The 23678-nt window shown below is 44.4% G+C and overlaps 1 protein-coding gene across 1 annotated transcript in view; it reads left to right on the top strand.

Moving 5' to 3' along the window:
• LOC139264731 (dual specificity calcium/calmodulin-dependent 3',5'-cyclic nucleotide phosphodiesterase 1A-like) overlaps positions 1 to 23678 on the top strand; it is a 1390883-nt gene that overhangs the window by 1040681 nt on the left and 326524 nt on the right. The window contains exons 9-10 of the mRNA XM_070881778.1: positions 11608 to 11708; positions 20173 to 20301. Of these exons, the coding sequence (XP_070737879.1) occupies positions 11608 to 11708; positions 20173 to 20301 (230 nt within the window). The remainder of the gene's footprint in view (positions 1 to 11607; positions 11709 to 20172; positions 20302 to 23678) is intronic.

Consider the following 23678-nt stretch of genomic DNA (forward strand, 5'->3'; position numbering starts at 1 on the left):
ATGCTCAGATCCAAAGTGCACTGGAAAATAATGTTCAAGGCCTCTGCTATTTCCTCTTTTACTTCGTTCAACAGCCTGGGATGCATTTCATCCGGGCCTGGGGACTTATCTACTTTCAAAGCTGCTAAACCCTTTAATACTTCCTCTCTCATGATATTTATTTCATCCAGAATAACGCACTCCTCCTCGATAGCAGTATCTACATTACCCCTTTCCCTTGTGAAAACAGGTGCAAAGTATTTGTTAGGAACCCTACCAACATCTTCCGCTTCCACACAAAGATTACTCTCATGGTCTCTAATAGGCCCTACCCTTTCTTTAGTTACCCTCTTATTCTTAATATATTTATAGAACATCTTAGGATTTTCCTTAATTTTACTGGCCAAGAATTTCTCGTGCTCTCTCTTAGCATTCTTAATATCCTTTTTAATTTTTCCTCATTAACTTTCTATATTCCTTTAAAGATTCTAAAGTATTTAGCCATTGGTATTCTGTACCTCCCCAGACTCCAAGGAATTTTGGTAAATTACTTGACAAAAAGCGGTAGGTGCTCCTTGTTTCGGGCAGTAGACAATTTCGGCCCCAAGATTTCCTCTTTGTAATATGCAAGATCATAAATGTTTTTTCATGGAACGCATATACACAGCAAAAGAAATCTCTCCCTTAGGAATCATAATTTATATAATGACTGTCACTGGATGATAAGAGGTTGGAAATATGGAACAGAATGGATACAGCATGGTGCTTTCCACGCTATGGCCCAAAGTGGGATATGATTTCCACTCTCCATCATTGTATGTGACTTTGGACTTACAGTGACATCTCCAACCCCATATCAGGCTGCATTATGTTTTAGGACTGTCGTGCTCTGGTGAACTATGTCATGGTTTGGTAAAGCAGAGGTTTGTGCACTGATCTCTGTCACGACAATCTCCATATCTCCTTTCTGCCATTGATGGAGCCAGTTAGATTAAAACCTCCACTGCAGGAAGGTCAGGAAAATTGGCACATGGATCCACTCTTGGTGCTTTTGATTTGAAACCAACAGAAGAGTTCTAGGAAGAGCCTTTTTGTGGCCTCTTGTATGTGGAAGTAAGAAAAAGAAATGAGCACATTCGCAGCACTGAGGGGCAAATTACTGCACAGGGGAGCAGAGCAAAGTGTGGAAATGCAGTGGTCATAGGGGATTTGACAGTCAGGGGGATAGACAGGCATTTCTGCAACCACTGACGTGAGTTTCGCATGGTGTGTTGCCTCCTTGATACCAGGGTAAAGGACAGTACTGAACGGACATAGAACATTTTGCAGGGGAAGGGAAAGAGCCAGCAGTCGTGGTCCATATTGGAAACAATGATGTAGATAGCAAAAGGGTTGAGGTCCCACAGACAGAATTTCAGGAGTTAGAGAGGAAGTTAAAGAATAGGACTAAGATAGTAATCTCTGGATTACTCCCAATGCCATGTATTTGTGAGTGTAGGAGCAATAAGGTAAAACATATTAACGCATGGTTTGCAGAAATGGTGCAGGAGGGAGGGCTACAGATTCCTGGGGCAGGAGGGACTTATTCAAAATGGATGGGTTGCACTCAACAGGACTGAGACCAATGTCCTCTCAGGGAGGTTAAACTAATGCTGTGATGGAGGGTTGAAACTAATTTCGTTGGGGATGGGCACCAGGATGAAACATTACAGTGGCGAAACAAGGTACACAGAGGGCTGGAAGAGATGAATGGCACTAGATTAAAGAGTACTTTAGGAAAATGCAGGATCAAAGAGGGGGAAAATGTGATGCAGACTAAAATGGGTACGATGTACTTGTGCTAAAAGTGCCCAGAGCATGATACATAAGATTGGTAAACTGCAGGCACAAGTGGCCAGATAGGATTATGATATATCCTGTCATGGCAATAATGGAGACCTGGCTCAGGCAAGGGGAGGAGTGCGCACTGGCTACAATGTATTCAGTAAATATAGGGAAATGTAAGGAAATATATGAGTAGTACTACTCTAATGAGCAGTACGAATAAAATATATATTTTACGGCACTAGAAAAGGATAATGTGCTTGAGGATTCAAAGACAGAGTCTATTTGGTTAGAATTAAGGAACAATAGAAGAGCTATTATGTTGCTGGGTGTATACTACAGGCCACCAAATAGAGGGAAGGAGACAGAGGAACAAATGTGCTGGCAAATTACAGAAAGGTGCAACAACTAGAGTAGTGATAATGGGGAACTTCTGTTATCCTACTATAGACCGGGAAAATAGTGTAAAGGACAAAGAGGGGGAGGGGTTCCTGAAATGCATACAACAGAACTTTCTTGATCAGCAGATTATCAGCCAAACAAGAAAGGAAGCAATGTTGGATCTAGTTCTGGGCAATGAAGTGGAGCACATGTCTGTGTGAGAGCATTTGGCAAACAGTGATCGCAATATTATTAGGTTTAGAGTAGTTATGGAAAAGAACAAGTAAAAATCAAATGTGAAAATGTTCAACTCGAGGAGGGATAATTTCATTAAATTGAAAAGGGATTTGGTCCAGGTGGATTGGAATCAAAGCTTGGTAGGTAAAATAGTAAATTTGCAATGGGAGGCCTTCAAAGAAAAAAGAAAGAAAGATTTGCATTTATATAAGAACATAAGAACATAAGAATTAGGAACAGGAGTAGGCCATCTAGCCCCTAGAGCCTGCTCCGCCATTCAACAAGATCATGGCTGATCTGGCCGTGGACTCAGCTCCACTTACCCACCCGCTCCCCATAACCCTTAATTCCCTTATTGGTTAAAAATCTATCTATCTGTGATTTGAATACATTCAATGAGCTAGCCGCAATTGCTTCCTTGGGCAGAGAATTCCACAGATTCACAACCCTCTGGGAGAAGAAATTCCTTCTCAACTCGGTTTTAAATTGGCTCCTCCGTATTTTGAGGCTGTGCCCCCTAGTTCTAGTCTCCCCTACCAGTGGAAACAACCTCTCTGCCTCTATCTTGTCTATCCCTTTCATTATTTTAAATGTTTCTGTAAGATCACCCCTCATCCTTCTGAACTCCAACGAGTAACGACCCAGTCTACTCAATCTATCATCATAAGGTAACCCCCTCATCTCCGGAATCAGCCTAGTGAATTGTCTCTGTACCCCCTCCAAAGCTAGTATATCCTTCCTTAAGTAAGGTGACCAAAACTACACGCAGTACTCCAGGTGCGGCCTCACCAATACCCTATACAGTTGCAGCAGGACATCCCTGCTTTTGTACTCCATCCCTGCAGGACATTCTAAAAAGGGAGGGAGAACAGCCAGTTGTCATGGTGCACATTGGTAACAATGATATAGGTAAAAAAAGGGATGAGGTCCTACGAGACGAATTTAAGGAGCTAGGAGCTAAATTAAAAAATAGGACCTCAAAAGTAGTAATCTCGGGATTGCTACCAGTGCCATGTGCTAGTCAGAGTAGGAATCACAGGATAGCGCAGATGAATATGTGGCTTGAGCAGTGGTGCAGCAGGGAAGGATTCAAATTCCTGGGACATTGGAACCGGTTCTGGGGGAGGTGGGACCAGTACAAACCGGACGGTCTGCACCTGGGCAGGACCGGAACCAATGTCCGAGGGGGAGTGTTTGCTAGTGCTGTTGGGGAGGGGTTAAACTAATATGGCAGGGGGATGGGAACCAATGCAGGGAGACAGATGGAAAAAAAAAGGAGACAAAAGCAAAAGACAGAAAGGAGATGAGTAAAAGTGGAGGGCAGAGAAACCCAAGGCAAAAAACAAAAAGGGCCACTGAATATAAAGGGGCTGCAGCAGGGGTCAAAACTAAAAATTGTGGTTTAAAAACTAGGATTAAAACACTCTACCTAAATGCACGCAGCATTCGAAATAAAGTAAATGAGTTGATGGCACAAATCATTACGAATGGGTATGATTTGGTGGCCATTACAGAAACATGGTTGCAGGGTGGCCAAGACTGGGAATTAAACCTACAAGGGTATCTGACGATTCAGAAGGATAGACAAGAAGGGAAAGGAGGTGGGGTAGCTCTGTTAATATAGGATGATATCAGGGCAGTTGTGAGAGATGATATTGGCTCGAATGAACAAAATGTTGAATCATTGTGGGTGGAGATTAGAGATAGTAAGGGGAAAAAGTCACTGGTGGGCGTAGTTTATAGGCCCCCAAATAATCAATGGAATAATGGAGGCATGTGAAAAAGGAACGGCAGTAGTCATGGGAGATTTTAACCTACATATCGATTGGTCAACTCAAATCGCACGGGGTAGCCTGGAGGAGGAATTCATAGAATGCATACGGGATTGTTTCTTAGAACAGTATGTTACAGAACCTACAAGGGAGCAAGCTATCTTAAATCTGGTACTGTGTAATGAGACAGGAAAAATAAACAATCTCTGAGTAAAAGATCCTCTCGGAATGAGTGATCACAGTATGATTGAGGGTGAGGAAGTTGTGTCAGAAATGAGCGTACTATGCTTAAACAAAGGGGACTACAGTGGGATGAGGGCAGAGTTGGCTAAAGTAGACTGGGAACACAGACTAAACGGTGGCAATTTTTGGCATGGTTTTTGTGTCTTCCACTGTGAAGACCGAAGCAAAATAATTGTTTAAGGTGTCAGCCATTTCCACAATTCCCATTATTAAATCCCCCTTCTCATCTTCTAAGGGACCAACATTTATTTTAGTCACTCTTTTCTGTTTTACATATCGGTAAAAGCTTTTACTATCTGTTTTTATGTTTTGTGCAAGTTTACTTTCGTAATCTATCTTTCCTTTCTTTATTGCTTTCTTAGTCATTCTTTGCTGTCATTTAAAATTTTCCCAATCTTCTAGTTTCCTACTAACCTTGGCCACCTTATATGCATTGGTTTTTAATTTGATACTCTCCTTTATTTCCTTGGTTATCCACGGCTGGTTATCCCTTCTCTTACCGCCCTTCTTTTTCACTGGAATATATTTTTGTTGCGCAATATGAAAGAGCTCCTTAAAAGTCCTCCACTGTTCCTCAATTGTGCCACCGTTTACTCTGTGTTCTCAGTCTATTTTAGCCAACTCTGCCCTCATCCCACTGTAGTCCCCTTTGTTTAAGCATAGTACGCTCGGTTGAGACACTACTTCCTCACCCTCAATCTGTATTATAAATTCAACCATATAGCACCTTTCAGGACCACCGGACATTCCAAAGTGGTTTATAGCCCATGAAGTACTTTTGAAGTGTAGTCACTGTTAAAATGTAGCAAATGCGGTAGCCGATTTGCACACAGCAAGCCCCCACAAACAGGAATGTGATAATGTCCAGAAAATCTATTTTAGTAATGGTGATTGAGGGATAAAAACCATGAGGGGTCTGCACAGAGCAGATAGAGAGAAACTGTTCCCATTGGCAGAAGGGTCGAGAACCAGAGGACACAGATTTAAGGTGATTGGCAAAAGAACCAAAGATGACATAAGAAAAAACGTTGTTACGCAGCGAGTGGTTAGCATCTGGATTGCACTGCCTGAAAGGGTGGTGGAAGCAGACTCAATCACTGCTTTCAAAAGGGAGTTGGATAAGTACCTGAAGAAAAAGATTTGTAGGGCTGCGGGGAAAGGGTGGGGTGGTGGGACTAGCTGAAGTGCTCTTGCAGAGAGCCGGCACCGGCTCGACAGGGCAAATGGCCTTCTTCCATGCTGTAACCATTCTATGATTCTATGATAAATATTGGTCAGCAAACCGGGGAGAACTTCTCTGCTCTTCTTCGAAATAGTCCCATGGGATCTGTTACGTCCACCCGAGAGAGCAGACAGGGATTTAGTTTTAATATCTCATCCGAAAGACTGCACCTCCGACAGTGCAACACTCCCTCAGTACTGCACTGGAGTGTCACCCTAGGAGATAGTTTAGGTACAGAGTAGACACATTTCCATGAGGGGCAAAGGAAGGGCGCCCAAAACTCGAGCTCCCTAGATAACTAAAAATATAGGGGGCTAAATTCAATAGCCACCGAAAAAAGGCGCAGGAATCATAATGCTCGATTAACCACACTCGTTACTTCCAATGCGTGTTTGATGAAGTTTGCGTGCCGCCTGGTAATTTACATGATTGCAGCATTGAGGTAGTGCTAAATGTGCTGTTAGGTGGTTAAGCGCCTCAGTGGGAGCCCAAGGTTGTGCAAAGCTAGCACCACTTAAATATTAGCCTGCACTACTTAAAGCCAGCCTGCTCTTAAAGGGTAAGTGCATTCTGGCTGGAGCAGCTGCTGGAAGCGGCTAGGGAAGAGTGTCTGATCTGGAAGAACACTGAATTATGGCACAACAGGAGAGAGAGTGGGCTCCAACGAACTCAGATGCTGCACTGGAGGCCTTGGTGAAGGAATTGGACAGAAGGAGAGAGGTCCTCTATCCACAGGGGGCCAGGAGACCTTCCAGACGAACTCTGCAAAGGCAGTGGAAGCAGGTAGTCAGGGTGGTCACTGCCAGAAGTCAAGCACCGAGGACCTGGATACAGTGCTGCAAGAAGTTCAATGACCTCACATGGATAGTTAAGGTCAGACAATTCTTCTTCAAATGCCATATCCCACCAACTGCACCAATAGCCTCACACACTGCTTAAATGCACCACACCCCTATCACTCACTTACCAATAATCTCTATCAAATAGGACTCATAACTAAAATTCATAACTTCATCTCACCCTCACAAACTTAGCACTGCTGCAAGCCTTACATCCACATCTCATAGCTTGTACACATTGTCAACTATTCTGTGACAGGCACATCACCCAGACACTCACTGACACACTTCCAGCTGTTTCAGGACAAGGTGACGCATAACTGGAGGCAGCAGGGGCTACCCATAAGGAGACAGGTGCGCCTTCAGAAGCGACGGTGCTCGACATAATTGGAGCAGCCATTGCTGAGCCTGTGGCCAGCGGTGGGGCTGAAACAATCGAAGATGACAGATTCCTCGTACATAATTTTCCTTCTCACATCCCACTTCCCCCTCATCCCACTATCTCTTCTGAGTTACAAGCTGCAGATGGTGTAAGTATGCACCTCTTGCTTTTCCCTGCTCCCCTCATCATAACCCTACTTTTGTGCCTTTCTATTTTCAGATACCCAAAGGCTACAAGAGGAGTAAGAACTGGAAGAGGAAAAAGGCAGTGATGCTGATGACACAGCATTGTCAATCGATTTCACACTTGCAGCCATCAGCTCAGATACTGACACACTGCGTACTTTAGAGGATAGTTAAAACACAGGATTTGCACCATGGTCAGACACAAGGCACTAATGGCGTGCAGCCAAGGCAGAAGGCAAGGGTAGTGCAGGTGCCATCTCCTTGGAGGGTGAGGTTGCACATGATTTAAAATCCGAGAATCAAAGACATTTATGGCATTGAAAGAGGCCATTCGGCCCATTGTGTCTGTGCCGGCTAGGAAAGAGTTATCCAGCCTAATTCCACTTTTCAGCGCTTGGTCCATAGCCACCTAGGTTACGGCACTTCAACTGCATATCCAAGTACATTTTTAAATGTGATGAGGGTTTCTGCCGCTACTACCCTTTCAGGCAGTGAATTCTAGACCCCCACTACCCTCTGGGTGAAAAATGTTCTCCTCAACTCCCCTCTAATCCTTTTGCCAATTACTTTAAATCTATGCCCACTTTTTATTGACCTATCTGCTAAGGGAAAATGATCCTTCCTATCCATTCTATCTAGGCTACTCAGAATTTTATACACCTCAATAAAGTCTCCGCTCAGGTTCCTCTGTTTCAAAGAAAACAACCTCAGCCTATCCAGTCGTTCCTCATAGCTAAAATTCTCCAGTCCTGGCAACATCCTCGTAAATATCCTCTGTGCTCTCTCTCGTGCAATCACACTTTTCCTGCAATGTGGTGACGAGAGCGGTACAAAGTACTCTAGCTGTGGCCTAACTAGTGTTTTATACAGTTCTAGCATAACCTTCCTGCTTTTACAATCAGTGCCTTGACTAATAAAGGAAAGTATCCCGTATGCCTTCTTAACCACCTTATCTGCCTCTCCTGCTACCTTCAGGAATCTGTGGACATGCACTCCAAGGTCCTTCTATTCCTCTACACTTCTAAACGTCCTATCATTTATTGTGTATTCCCTTGCCTTGTTAGTCCTCCCCAAATGCATTACCTCACACTCCTCCAGGTTGAATTGCATTTGCCATTTGTCGCCCACCCGACTAGTCCATTGATATCTTCCTGCAGTCGACAGCTTTCTTCCTCAGTGTCAGCCATGTGGCTAATTTTTGTATCATCTGCAAACTTCTTAATCATGCTCCCTACATTGAAGTCTAAATCATTGATATATACACAAAAAGCAAGAGAGGAAGTACTGAGCCCTGCGGATTCCCACTGGAAACAGTCTTCCAGTTACAAAAACACCCGTCGACCATTTCCCTTTGCTTTCTGCCACAGAGTCAATTTTGGATCCTACCTGCTACTTTCCCTTGGATCGCATGGGCCTTTACTTTAATGACCCCCTCTACCATGTCGGGCCTTGTCAAAAGCCTTGCTAAAATCCATGTACTACCCTATTGACCCTCCTTGTTACCTCCTCAAGAAAACAAGTACACACAAAGTATATTCATAAAGAAAGCAAAACATTACATGAAGTCACCAATGTGATATGTTTGAGTGTGACCTGGCACACCAATTCTTTTCCATAATTAACTGTTTACTGTAAACATCTTTTACCAAGGTTTGCTGGAAGTCAATGTTTGGAAGCACAATAAAATCTAATAACCTCATCACTTTTTCACTCAGAAATGTCACTTTGTCTTATTGCACCAGTGGAGACAGGTGTTAATGTGCATATCAGTTAAAATTGCAGGTTTGCTGCATTACAGTACAGAATATTTTGTATGAAAAACACTTTGTGTTAATTAAGAACAGTATTAATATGAAAAATTAAGGTGATTTTTGCCTGTACGCCTCACTTAAGAGTCCTGCATATACATGTTGTTCAGTGTTGAAATACAACGTTGGTGTTAGCATTTTGTGGCTTTTCAGCGAGGTTCGCCATGCCCTCCCACCCGTCAGAGATGGATCCCTGGCACTTCTCATCCCCAAACACAGCACAACAATTTTCAATCAAACCACCTCACATTTTTTATGCAAACTCTTCTAGTTGTTTGTTTCTGAGTCCAGAAATTACCTGCATCAACAAAGCAATCAACTGGTATGAACATCTCACTTAGTTTGTGTTTGGTGCTGGATAAATGGCCCTCAAAGCTACAAAGAGAAATTTACAGTAAATGTGGGGGTATATGATCCTGGGTGTTAACTTGATGTGTATAGATGATGTTGGAGCCTAATTAACCATCCTAATAGGTATTTCTGGCTGGTGAGACTACAGACTGAAAGCATTCATTTGGGAAATGTATTCTGAATAGTCAGCAAAGAACTTGAGGACATAAGAACAAAAATTATGCCTTGACTAAAGCTAGAGAAAATCCCATATGGTAGCAGATTTGTGGAGCAGACTCTGAGCAAATGCAATTCATGCTGTCCTTCAAAAATTCAATATTTTGTGGAACACCATGCTTCATGTGCTGCCAAAACTAAGGAAAAGTCATCTATGGAGAGCAGTTGACCGTGGTTGGATCAAGGCTATATGGAAATAGAATGAAGGATATTCGAGAACTTTATTTGATTAATTTTGGGGAAAAGGAACAAATTATGCTCAACTTTCCTTTTAATATAAAAAGGACTCCTCTCTCTAAATCAATGCTTGTGTAGTGTGCGATGTTGTTCAATCCACAGGAGTGCAAACCGTAGATAGTGGTACTGTATAATACATTTCTGACCATCACTCACCACTAGCAAGGCTCTGTCCCGGTAGCAGAGCCCTGTGAAACTCCAACTAGTGTCAGCTGTGGCTCAGTGGGTAGCATCCTTGCCTCCGAGTCAAAAGATTGTGGGTTCAAGTCCCACTCCAGAAACTTGAGTGCAGAAAATCTAGGCAGACACTGTTCTGAGGGAGTGCTGCACAGTCGGAAGTGCCATATTTCAGATTTGACATTAAACCGAGGCCCCATCTGCTCTCTCAGGTGGACGTAAAAGATCCCATGGCACTATTTTGAAGAAGAGCAGCGGAGTTATCCCCAGTGTCCTGGCCAGTATCTATCTCTCAATCAACATCACTAAAAACAGATTATCGAGTCATTATGACATTGCTGTTTGTGGGAGCTTACTATATGCAAATTGGTTGCTGCGTTTCCTACATTACAACAGTGATGACACTTCAAAAGTACTTCATTGGATGTAAAGCACTTTGGGACGTCCGGTGCTTATGAAAAGTGCTATAAAAATGCAGGTCTTTTCTTTATTTCATCCACTACTCCAGATGATTCCCAGTTTATATCTGTTATTGGCACATATTTCATTGCGTTCTGCACATCCCTAGTTACAGATATTTATCAGATAGTTAGCAGAAGACAGCATTTGTTCTGCATCATTCTGACTTTTACCTATTTTCAGTAAACAGTCATATTCTGTTCACATAGGATCATAGGACTTTAAGCTGATTAAAGGAATTGATGGGATAGATAGAGAGGAACTCTTTTCTTTGGTGGGGATTCTGGAATAAGAGGACATAATCTTAAAATTAGAGCTAGGCTGTTCAAGGGTGTTGTCAGGATGCACTTCTTCACACAAAGGATATTTGAAATCTAGAACTTTCTCCCCCAAAAAGCTGTTGAGGCTGGGAGTCAATTGGAAATTTAAAAACTGAGATTGCTAGTTTTTTGTTAAGCAAGGGTATTAAGTGTGTGGAACCAAGGCAGGTAGATAGAGTTAAGATACAGGCCAGCCATGCTATAATGGAATGGCGGAACAGGCTCAAGGGGCTGAATGGCCTACTCCTGTTCCTATGTTCCTTTGGGTGTGTACATCCCCTGTGAATAAGAACACTTTAAAAATGTTGTTCTTGGGATGTGGGTGACATTGGCAAGGCTGCATTTATTGTTGATCACTAGTTACCCTAGAAGGGGGTGTTAGTCACTGAAGCAGCATACACACACTGATGTAGTACACACTGTGTAACAGCATACACACATTGTTGTAGAACACACTGTGTAACAGTGTACACACGCTGATGTAGTACACTCTGTGTAACAGTGTACACATGCTGATGCAGTACACACTGTATAACAATGTACACACACTGATGTAGTACACACTCTGTAACAGTATACACACACTGATATAGTACATACTGTGTAACAGTGTACACACACTGATATAGTACATACTGTGTAACAGGTTACACACACTGATGTAGTAAACACTCCAAATCAGTGTATACACACAAGCACTGCACACATCCAGAAGCTGCACTGCATAAATGCAAATAGTTTTAGATTTCTATGAAAATGTATGAATCCGTCTCTTCCCAGTGTAAAAATGTTTAAAATACAGTTCCACAGTCTGTAATGTAAGCCACTAACTGTGTTATTAGTGCCACAGCAGGGAAGTGGTATTAAAGTGTGCTGTGCATTATTGACTCATGCTCTGAATCAGCAGGGGAACCTTCTGACTGAATCCATATGAAAACAGCACATTATTCCTTTTTGATCTGGTTTGTTTTGTAGCACTGGATGACAGAACTGGAAATCTTCGCCATCATATTTGCAGCTGCTATTCATGACTATGAGCACACGGGAACTACAAACAATTTCCACATTCAGACCAGGTAACATCTAGATTAATGACTTACTCTCTTTTGTAGGAACAGTTTGTTTCTTTAGCAAATTCCCCACTCAGTCAATATCAAAGGGCCCCTGCTGAACTCATACTGGTGATTACATGTAGATACACACATATAGGCACACATATAGACACACATATAGACACACACGTATAGACACACACATATAGACACACATATAGACACACACATGCACATCTATAGACACACACATGCACACATATAGACACGCACATGCACACATATAGACACACACATGCACACATATAGACACACACATGCACACATAGACACATACACAGACACACACATGCACATCTATAGATACACATGCACATCTATAGACACACACAGACACATACACAGGCACACACATGCACATCTATAGACACACACATGCACACATATAGGCACACATATATAGACGCACACACAGACGCACACATATAGACACACAGACGCACACATTTTCACATATAGACACACACACATACAAAAGAAAAGTACAGCGGATGCTGGAAATCTGAAATACAAATAGAAAATGCTGGAAATATTCAGCAGGTCAGGTAGTATCTGTGGAGAGAAAAACAGAGTTAATGTTTCAGGGAGAGGAGGCCTGTGGATGGGGAGTTCAAGCGGGCACAGCAGCTTCAGGTAAGTGTGCATTTTATTTCTGTTCTTTATTGATTTGTCCGTGGGAAGTCCTCATTTCATCAGAGCTGGAAAAAGTTAGAGATGTAACAGATTTTAAGCAAGTGTAGGGGCAGAGAAGGGAGGGAGGGAGGAAAGAACAAACGGGAAGTCAGGAGAGATTAAATGACAAAAAATATGATTGTACAAAGCAAAAGGAGATGATAATAGGACAAGTAAACAAACAAAAGATGGATCTAGAGGAGGTTTTAATGGAAATTGCAGAATCATCAACAGCTGCCATGTGTAAAGATAGGGGCAGAGGTTATGGTCTGAAATTGTTGAACTCGATGTTGAGTCAAGAGGCTGTAAAGTGCCTAATCGAAAGATGAGGTGTAGTTCCTCGAGCTTACATTGAGCTTTTTTGGAACTATAAAAGAGATCGAGAGGTCAGAGTGAGTGTGGAGCGGAGAATTAAAGTGACAGGCAACCAGAAGCTCGGGGTCAAGCTTACGGACTGAACGGAGGTGTTCCACAAAACGGTCACCCAATCTGTGTTTGGTCTCCCTAATGTAGAGGAAAACACATCGTGAACAGCGAAAACAGTATACTAAATTACAAGAAGTAAAAATAAATTTCTGCTTCACCTGGAAGGAGTGTTTGGGGCCCTGGATGGTGGGAAGGGAGGAGGTAAAAGGGGAGGTGTTGCATCTCCTGTGCTTGCACGGGAAGGTGCCGTGGCAAGGGGAGGGGATGTCGCGGTGATTGATGAATGGACCAGGGTGTCGCGGAGGGAGCGGTCCCTTTAGAATAGTGAAAGGGAAGGGGAGGAGAAGATATGTTGGTGGGATCACGCTGGAGGTGACGGAAATAGCGGAGGATGATCCTTTGAATGTGGAGGCTGGTGTCATGAGAAGCGAGGACAAGGAGAACCCTATCGTGCTTCTGGGAGGGAGGGGAAGAGTTGAGAGCAGAAGTGTGGGAAATGAAAAGGGCATGATCGAGGGCCATCGAAGGCAGAAGGGAATTCTTGATTGAGGAAAAAGGAAGACATATCGGAAGCACTGGTATGGAAGGTGCAATCATCAGAATAGATGCGATGGAGATGTAGAAACTGGGAGAATGGAATCGAGTCCCTTCAGGAAGCGGGGTGGGAGGAAGTGTAGTTCAGGTAGCTGTGGGAGCCAGTAGGCTTATTATGGATGTTTGTCGATAGCCTATCCCCAGAAATGGGGACAGTGTAGTCGAGGAAAGGAAAGGAAGAATTGGAGATAGACCATGTGAAGGTGAGGGAAGGTGGAAATTGAAAGCAAAGTGAATGAAATTTTCTAGTTCAAGGTGAGAGCAGGAAACGGCACCGATACAGACATGTACAGGAAAAAAAGGTGAGGGAGGAGACCTGAGTAGGACTGGAATAAAGAATATTCCACATATCCCACGAAAAGTTATGCACAGCTACGATCCATACGGGTTCCCATAGCAGCAACTTCAATTTGGAGGAAGTGAATGGAGTCAAAGGAGAAGTTGTTCAATGTGAGAAGATGCTCAGCCAGGCGGTGGTGGATGGGGGCCAGAAACACTCCTTCCAGGTGAAACAGCGATTTGTACCTCTTGCAATTGAGTATATTGTATTCACTGCTCACGATGCAGTCTCCTCTACATTGGGGAGATCAAACGCAGATTGGGTGACAGCTTTGAGGAACACCTCCGTTCAGTCCGGAAGTGTGACCCTGAGCATCCAGTCGCCTGTCACTTTAATTCTCCACTCCACTGCCACGCTGACCTCTCTGTCCTCGGCCTCATACACTGTTCCAACAAAGCTCAATGTAAGCTCAGGGAACAGTACTTCATCTTTTGATTAGGACTCAAAATCCAGTTCAACAATTTCAGACCATAACCTCTGCCCCTATTTTTTCACATGGCAGCTGTTGCTGATTCTGTTATTCCCATTTACACCTCTTCTAGACGCATCTTTCGTTTCTTTACTTGTCCCATTAACATCTCCCTTTGCTTTGTAATATCACTCCTTCCTTCCACCTAATCACAGACTTTCCCTTTTGTTATTTCCTCCCCTCCTCCTTTCCCTGCCCCTATACTTGCTTAAAATCTGTTACATCTCTAACTTTTTCCAGTTCTGATGATCGAACTAAAACTTTAACTTGTTTCTCTCCCCACAGATGCTGCCTGACCTGCTGACTACTTCCATTACTTTTTGTTTTTATTATAGACACACACGTGTGTACTTATAGATATACACATATGTACTTATAGGCATGCACATATGTACTTATAGATGTGCACATGTATACCGATAGGCACACATATATACATATAAACCAACACATGGACAGACAGGAGAACCAAGTAAATCCCATCTCCCTAAAGCTAGCTAGCTTCTGCTGGCATTTCCAGCATCTTCAATGGAGTGAGTGGGACACCGACAAACCATCAAAGGCCTATTCCTTGAGGCTCCACCCCCTGACCCTCTGAACTTCAGTGGGGTCAACGACACAGTTCAGCAGTGCAGATGTCGAGATCATGCCCCTGCTCATTTTCTGGACCCATATTTTTTACAATTAGAGTGACCTGATAACTTGTGAGTGGCTGGTGTCCGGATCGAGAGTGGGACATAGTATGTCACTTCGTAACTCATGAGATATCAGGTCAGTGATCGCAGAGTGCAACAGTGGAATAGTTACGGTACTTGGACTAGCAACCCAGAGATAATGAGTTCAAATTCCACCATGGCAGATTGTGAAATTTACTTCAATAAATCTGGTCATTTGTCAGCTGGCATCTGAAAAAATGACCATGAAAGCTACCAACTGTTTCACTAATGTCCTCAGGGAAAAGAACCTCCCACCCCTACTGGATCTGGCCTACACATGGCTCTTAATCCCACTCTAAAGTGGCCTAGCAAGCTGCTCAGTGGTATAAACCATTACTGCTCTTACTAGAACAGTGGTGTTTCAAGAAGACGGCCTAGGAACATGCAACCAATGACAGACAGGTAAAGGCCACCTGGTCCATCGAGCCTGTCCCACACAATTGCAATATCTTGTGTATCACAACATATACACTCCGTGCCACCCAAAACCAGGTGATGATCTGGGTGAAGCTAAAAAAACAAGGCCAATTTGGGGGGAAAAAAATCTGGGAAATTCCTCTCCAACTCATCTAGGCAATCAAAACTAATCCAGGAGATCACTCTGGCCCTGAATTCTCTGCAGTACCTACCTTCCGTAAGAGCTGATCTCTGCTCCAGCCAGAAACAAATCCAGCTCTCGCTTGAAGAAATTCTGCGAATCTGCATCCACCACACGAGATGGAAACCTGTCCAGAGGTCTACTCTTCTCTGGGGAAAAAAACAGCTCCTGACATCTAACCTGGATCTAGCCTTTTACAACTTAAATTTCTGACCCCTGGTCCAACCTACCCTGTTAGTATGGGCAATAAACTGTCAGTTTACTGTTGTGCGAGGCTCCTTGGGGAGGAGTGACCATAATATGGTAGAATTCTTTGTTAAGGTGGAGAGTGACCCAGTTAATTTAGAGACTAGGGTCCTGAACTTAAGGAAAGGTAACTTCGATGGTATGAGACGTGAATTGGCTAGAATAGACTGGTGAATGATACTTAAAGGGTTGACAGTGGATAGGCAATGGCAAACATTTAAAGATCACATGGATGAACTTCAACAATTGTACATCCCGGTCTGGAGCAAAAATAAAACGGGGAAGGTGGCTCAACCGTGGCTAACAAGGCAAATTAGGGATAGTGTTAAATCGAAGGAAGAGGCATATAAATTGGCCAGAAAAAGCAGCAAACCTGAGGACTGGGAGAAATTTAGAATTCAGCAGAGGAGGACAAAGGGTTTAATTAGGATGGGGGAATTAGAGTATGAGAGGAAGTTTGCTAGGGACATAAAAACTGACTGCAAAAGCTTCTATAGATATGTGAAGAGGAAAAGATTCGTGAAGACAAACATAGGTCGCTTGCAGTCAGAATCAGGTGAATTTATATTGGGGAACAAAGAAATGGCAGACCAATTGAACAAATACTTTGGTCTATCTTCACGAAGAAAGACACAAATAAGCTTTCGGATGTACGAGAGGACCGAGGGTCCAGTGAGAAGGAGGAACTGAAGGATATCCTTATTAGGTGGGAAATTGTGTTGGGGAAATTGATGAGATTGAAGGCCGATAAATCCCCAGGGCCTGATAGTCTGTATTCCAGAGTACTTAAGGAAGTGGCCCTAGAAATAATGGATGCATTGGTGATCATTTTCCAACAGTCTATCGACTCAGGATCAGTTCCTATGGACTGGAGGGTAGTTAATGTAACACCACTTTTTAAAAAGGGAGGGAGAGAGAAAATGGGGAATTATAGACTGGTTAGCCTGACATCAGTAGTGGGGAAAATGTTGGAATCAATTATTAAAGATGAAATAGCAGCGCATTTGGAAAGCAGTGATAGGATCGGTCCAAGTTAACATGGATTTATGAAAGGGAAATCATACTTGACAAATCTTCTACAATTTTGTGAGGATGTAACTAGTAGAGTGGACAAGGGAGAACTAGAGGATGTGGCGTATTTGGACTTTCAAAAGGCTTTTAACAAGATCGCACACAAGAGATTGGTGTGCAAAATTAAAGCACATGGTATTGGGGGTAAAATATTGACGTGGATAGAGAACTGGTTGGCAGACAGGAAGCAGAGAGTCGGGATAAATGGGTCCTTTTCAGAATGGCAGGCAGTGACTATTGGGGTGCCGCAGGGCTCAGTGCTGGGACCACAGCTATTTACAATATACATCAATGATTTAGATGAAGGAATTGAGAGTAATATCTGCAAGTTTGCAGATGACACTAAGCTGGATGGCGGTGTGAGCTGTGAGAAGATGCTAAGAGGCTTCAGGGTGACTTGGACAGGTTAAGTGAGTGGGCAAATGCATGGCAGATGCAGTATAATATGGATAAATGTGAGGTTATCCACTTTGGTGGCAAAAACATGAGGGAAGAATATTGTCTGAATGGCGGCAGATTAGGAAAAGGAGAGGTTTCAATGAGACCTGAGTGTCATGGTACATCAGTCATTGAAGGTTGGCATGCAGGTACAGCAGGCGGTAAAGAAGGTAAATGGCATGTTGGCCTTCATAGCTAGGGGATTTGAGTATAGGAGCAGGGAGGTCTTGCTGCAGCTGTACAGGACCTTGGTGATGCCTCACCTGGAATATTGTGTTCAGTTTTGGTCTCCTAATCTGAGGAAGGACATTTTTCCTATTGAGGGAGTGCAGCGAAGGTTCACCAGACTGATGCCTGGCATGGCTGGACTGTCATATGAGGAGAGACTGGCTCGACTGGGCCTGTTTTCACTGGAGTTTCGAAGAATGAGAGGGGATCTCATAGAAACATATAAAATTCTGACGGGATTGGACAGGTTAGATGCAGGAAGAATGTTCCCAATGTTGAGGGAGTCCAGAACCAGGTGTCACAGTCTAAGGCTAAGGGGTAAGCCATTTAGGACCGAGATGATGAGAAGCTTCTTTACTCAGATAGTTGTTAACCTGTGGAATTCTCTACCACAGAGAGTTGTTGATGCCAGTTCGTTAGATATATTCAAGAGGGAGGTAGATATGGCCCTTATGGCTAAAGGGATCAAGGAGTATGGACAGAAAGCAAGAAAGGGGTACTGAGGTGAATGCTCAGCCATGAACTCATTGAATGGTGGTGCAGGCTCGAAGGGCCGCATGGCCTACTCCTGCACTTATTTTCTATGTTTCTATGTTTCTATCACCCACATCCTGAGAAGAAATAAAAGGACCTCATATAATCTGTTTACACTTCAGGAATCATTTGGCCAAGTCTCGGCCTTGCATGTAGAGATCGAGCTATAACACTATGGGGCTGATTCTATGAACTGTGTTCCATTTCTCCCTCGCACACCAGCTGAGTAATTAACAGTTTGGTGTAAATATTAATGCTAGATGAGATGTCTAATGATATGCAGAATGGTTCTAGTGATGGGACTGTTAACGTTTTGTTTAATCACACCCCCTTCTATTCTCCGGTGTGGCATTGTCTTCATGAATAACCAAAATATCTCACACGGCGTAAAGTGGTAATGACAGATAATTTACTGTCGTCACTGTTAATGTTTTCTTCTCACAGCCATACACTTAAAATTTAAATATCCTCCCAGCAGGCTCTGCACTGCAACCATGGTAATTGCTTAACTCTATCACTGCTGGCCTGTGACTGGGGAAGAATAAATTATCAAGCCCATGTGGGAAAATAACCTTTTCTTTTAAAAAGTAGACAATGAATGTGTTTCTACAGGCCAGTTTTGTAGAAGCCAGGATTTCAAGTTATTTTCATAGTGAGACTTATTTTGAACCAATAAGCATATATGTTTTGGATTCACTATTTCTGTACCATGAAAGTGTGGTAGCAGATGGTAGGCTAGTGACTGGCCAGTATTATGAGGGACCAATCAATCTTACCAATAACTGGTCAGTATTGCCAGTGACCAATCAATCTTACAAATGATCAAAATCAGTATTAGTAATGACTGGTCAGTATTGTCAATAACCTGATCTGTACTAGAACCAATCCTCTCCCTCCTCTGATCCAAAAGTGGGCCAACATAATTATTAATCTGCTGTCATGTAGACCCAATCTACACTCTTCTTTTCACCCCTAGCTGATCAGTATGGCTGCTGACCATTGGCCTCCACCCTAGTGACCATATAACCTCCACCCTGTTCTATTATTGACTGGTTTACCTTGTCAGAATTGCTTCCCAACTGGGCAGTATGATCACTAACTTCCTACTTGTTGACTGGCATTAGTTCTATGAGCCCACATTGACACAATATAATCACCAACCCGTTGCTTTGTAAATTAGGCTGCTCCATTGCTTCAGCACTTTGAGACTAGCTACCCCTATGCTCAACAGTTGTTTAACAGCCATAGTCTCCTTCATGTTGCTACTAATATTAAAATACCATAATCTACAAGCAAAGACCTTGGTACAGGTTGGACCTCTCTGGTCCGGTATTCTCTGGTCCGGAAACATCTGTGGTTCGCCTTTGGGATCAGCATCGGTTTCCCGCGCTTCCTGGCTCTCATTGATCAATGTGCAACTGCCGCTTTGCATGCTTGGCGTCCCGGTTTCCCACGCTTCAGTGAGGTGGCTGGGCAAGGAAAGGGAAGGGCAGGTGGCTGACTGAGGCACCGAAGCAGGGCCTGAGGTAGAGGAGGGTTTATTTTAAAAAAAGCACCAAATCAGCGCGTTAATTAACAAATATGGCTGGGAGATTTCTACACGGAGAGAGAGCGAGGCCAGAGTTTTGCAGCCTGAGCCAGAGCCGGAGCTTGGTGGGGACGTTCAGGAGCCCGGGTGCTTTCTTCAGGTACCGTTAAGCCGAGGCTCAGTGCGACCTCCAATGGTTCATAAAATTCCCTGTTCCAGCACCGGTCAGGTCCCGAGGGTGCCGGACCAGAGAGGTCCAACTGTACATAGATTACGATACAGTAAGCTGCATAAAATAAATGGCAAGTAAATCTGCCATGATCTCTTTACTGGAATAAAGATCACATAAAGAATATAATGCAATCACTTTACATTGTATAAAAATTCATATGCTTTCGATTTTAAACAATTTGGGTTGAAAATTATTTAAAAACGTAAATATACAATGCTACTTTGATGTTCAAAATATCAGAACTCAATTCCTTTTCCTACTACAATACACCATTGAGTAGCCATGTCTCATTTTAAATTGTGTCAACTAATATACATTTTTGTCTTTCATTGGAAGGTCTGATTCAGCTATTCTTTACAATGACCGATCAGTACTGGAGAGTCATCATGTTAGTGCAATTTACCGTCTGCTGCAGGAGGATGAGGAGATGAACATCCTGTTGAATCTTTCCAAGGATGACTGGAGGTAAGCAACACAGAACAAACTGGGGGCTCTTTGTTTTTGGATCAGACCCAAGCTGCGGTGTTGAGACACATCGAGGTATTAAGACAACTTGGCCTAGGCCTCCCGCCTCGCCCCGCTGCACCCCTTACCAAGGAATCTGGGGCGAACAGAGGTGGACAAGAACTTCTCGCTGGTTTCTGGTGGCCGGTCTGTTGGAGGAAGCTATCCCAACCCATATGTGGGTGGCTGCGTGTGTGGTAAATACATTCACCTCCAATATGCTCGGTGCCATTTTGCACTATTCAAACTGTTGGAATTATGCCTTAATCACAGGGATGCTGGAGCCTGGGCCCATTTCTTCAAACATTCGGCTTTTTGCCACAAACAGCTGTGGTTTGTGACTATACCATGTAATTTTTTTTAACATTGAAAATTGAAAAAAATAAAAGCCCTTTATAGCACTGAATATTTCCCAACTGAAATATAAATGTTTCCTTTATCCAAAAATTCCTATAAAGCAAACAGTATGACCTAGAAATGTGGGTGCGCTTATATTTTGGGTGCGCGCACTGGGTGGGTGGGATGCAGTGCAGGGTGCAATCCCTGCGCTTGAATGGTGAGACTCGCGTCACCCCCAAAATTGGGCCTTATTTTCATGAAGTGGGCAAACTGAGAAGAGTAAGGACTAGACGTTTGGGGGTCTAGCACCGGCGTTAAAGCCCGTTTGATGAAAAACTGGCGGCTGACTCGCTTCCGTCCATTTCCAACAGATCCTGTGGCGGCCGCAGGTCGGTAGCGCTGGCGTTCCCAACACTCGCTAGGGAAATGGATATGAGGCAAATTGTGTTGTAATGTCAGGAATGCATTGCTTCTCATTTAAAGCCTTTTGCTCACACCACTTGCTCACAGTCAAGGGGGCTCTACTGGCAGTCCCCCTCATGCTCGAATATCTTTGGGAGAGGGAGCGGAGGCAGTGAAGAAGAGGATAAGATGTTCGCAGAAGGAGGAGGAGGAGGGCCAGGAGGGCTCTCAACAGGAGGCCTTACTCACCTCGGGTCTTCCAAGACCACTTCTCTTATCTCCACTTAAGCCAGCAGCAGTGTATTAGGAGGCTCCGCTTCACCAAGGAGGTGGTCACAGAACTCTGCCACCTCCTTCAGCCAGACTTGCAGCCTGAGAGCAGGGCAACCACAGCTTTCCCAGTGGCGTTCAAGGTCACCGTTGCCCTCGGTTTCTTCGTCAGTGGATCCTTCCACTCTGCAGCAGGAGATAGCTAATATCTTCCAGTTTGCTATTCATTACTGCATCCGAGAGGTCATAAAGGCTCTCCACTCCAGGAGAATGGACATCATTGCTTTCTCTCGCAACATAGAGAAGCAGGATGAGTGTGCAGATGGCTTTGGCAGTATAGCGGGCTTCCTGATGGTGCAGGGCACCATCGACTGCATAGACATGGCTTTGCGGGCACTGAATACCAATGTGGGGATGTTCCGGAACCACAAAACCTACCACTCACTTAATGTGCTGTGGTTGTGCGACCATGCCCAGTGGATCATGTTGGTGAATGACCGCTAACCTGGCAACAGTCATGATGCCTTCATCCTGCGCCAGTGTGCCAGCAATCTTACAGCCACCACGTCAAACCCGAGGGAGGCCGCTCGGAGATGAGGGCTATCTGCTCTGCACCTGGCTGATGACTCCCCTCCACAACCCCACCACTCCTGGCCAACAATCATACGATGATAGTCATGTTGCCACCAGGAACATCATCGAGCAGACCATCTGGATACTCAAGCAACTGTGCTGCTGTCTTGACCGTTTGGCAGGAGCCGCCCAGTACTCACCGGACAAGTGCCCCATTTTGTGCTGGTCTGCTGCATGCTCCACAAGGGTGCAGCCCTTACCACCAGGGATTGTGGCACCACCTTCGGAAGAGGACGAGGGAGAGAAGGAGGAGGAGGAGGAGGAGGAAGAGGAGGGAGGGAGGTGACAGGCAGCAAATCCCCATTCTGGCTGGAGTGTCCGTGAACGCTTCATTAGACTCCAATTCCAGTAAATGTCGAGGAGACTCACACACATCCCAAACTGAAATCATAAATTTATCCAAATGCAATCAAAATGACAATATCAACAATTTACCCATGTGCAAACCTTTAGCATTTGTCTTTCCTGTACCTTTTCATGCTCTAGTGCTCCTACGCAGTGCTCCAAGCCTTCGTCAACATCTTCACTGAGGAATACGAAAGCATGAGCCTTCCATGAAACATCCAGAAGACAAAAGTCCTCCACCAACCTGACTCCGCCACACAGCACTGCCCCTCCCCCCTGGTCATCAAAATCCATGGCATGGCATTGGGCAACGTGGACCATTTTTCATACAGCAGGAGCCTACTATCAGCAAGGGCAGACATCGATAACGAGGTCCAACACCGCCTCCAGTGTGCCAGCGCAGCCTTCGGTCGTCTGAGGAAGAGAGTGTTTGAAGACCAGGACCTCAAATCTGGCACCAATATTGTGATCTGCAGGGCAGTGGTGATGCCTGCCCTCCTGTGTGGCTCAGAGACGTGGACCTTATACAGAAAACACTTCAAATCGCTGGAGAAATACCACCAGCCTTGTCTCCGCAAGATCCTGCAAATCCACTGGGAGGACAGATGCACCAACGTCAGTGTTCTCGATCAGGCCAACATCCCCAGCATCGAAGCATTGACCACGCTCAACTAGCTCCATTGGGCGGGCCACATCGTCCGCATGCCCGACATGAGACTCCCAAAACAAGTGCTCTACTCGGAACTCCTACACGGCAAGCAAGCCCCAGGTGGGCAGAGGAAATGTTTCAAGGACACCCTCAAAACCTCCTTGATAAAGTTCAACATCCCCACCAGGAATCCCTGGCCCAAGACTGCCCTAAGTGGAGGAAGAGCATCCAGGAGGGCGCTGAGCACCTCGAGTCTCATCGCCGAGAGCATGCAGAAAACAAGCGCGGGCAGTGGAAGGAGCTTGCGGCAAACCAGACTCTCCACCCACCCTTTCCTTCAATGACTGTCTGTCCCACCTGTGACAGAGACTGTAATTCCCATATTGGACTGTTCAGTCATCTGAGAACTCACTTTTAGAGTGGAAGCAAGTCTTCCTCGATTTCGAGAGACTGCCTAAGATGATGATGAGTGCTCCTACACAGTGCTCACCCAGTGGCTGCAGCATGGATGGTGGAAGGCTGCTGACTTTCAGTGGAGGAGACTACAGATGGCCTTGCATGACAACCTCGATTAGCCTAGAAGGCCCGGATGTAGACTCACCACCTCGGCATGGCCGGCAGCAGTCTGGGCTGGCTGGATGATGGGCAGCAGCAAGGGCACTGGCGGAGTGGTAGTGGTGGGAATAGGAATGCTGTCATC

Source organism: Pristiophorus japonicus, chromosome 1, assembly GCF_044704955.1.
Source record: "Pristiophorus japonicus isolate sPriJap1 chromosome 1, sPriJap1.hap1, whole genome shotgun sequence".
NCBI lineage: Eukaryota > Metazoa > Chordata > Chondrichthyes > Pristiophoridae > Pristiophorus > Pristiophorus japonicus.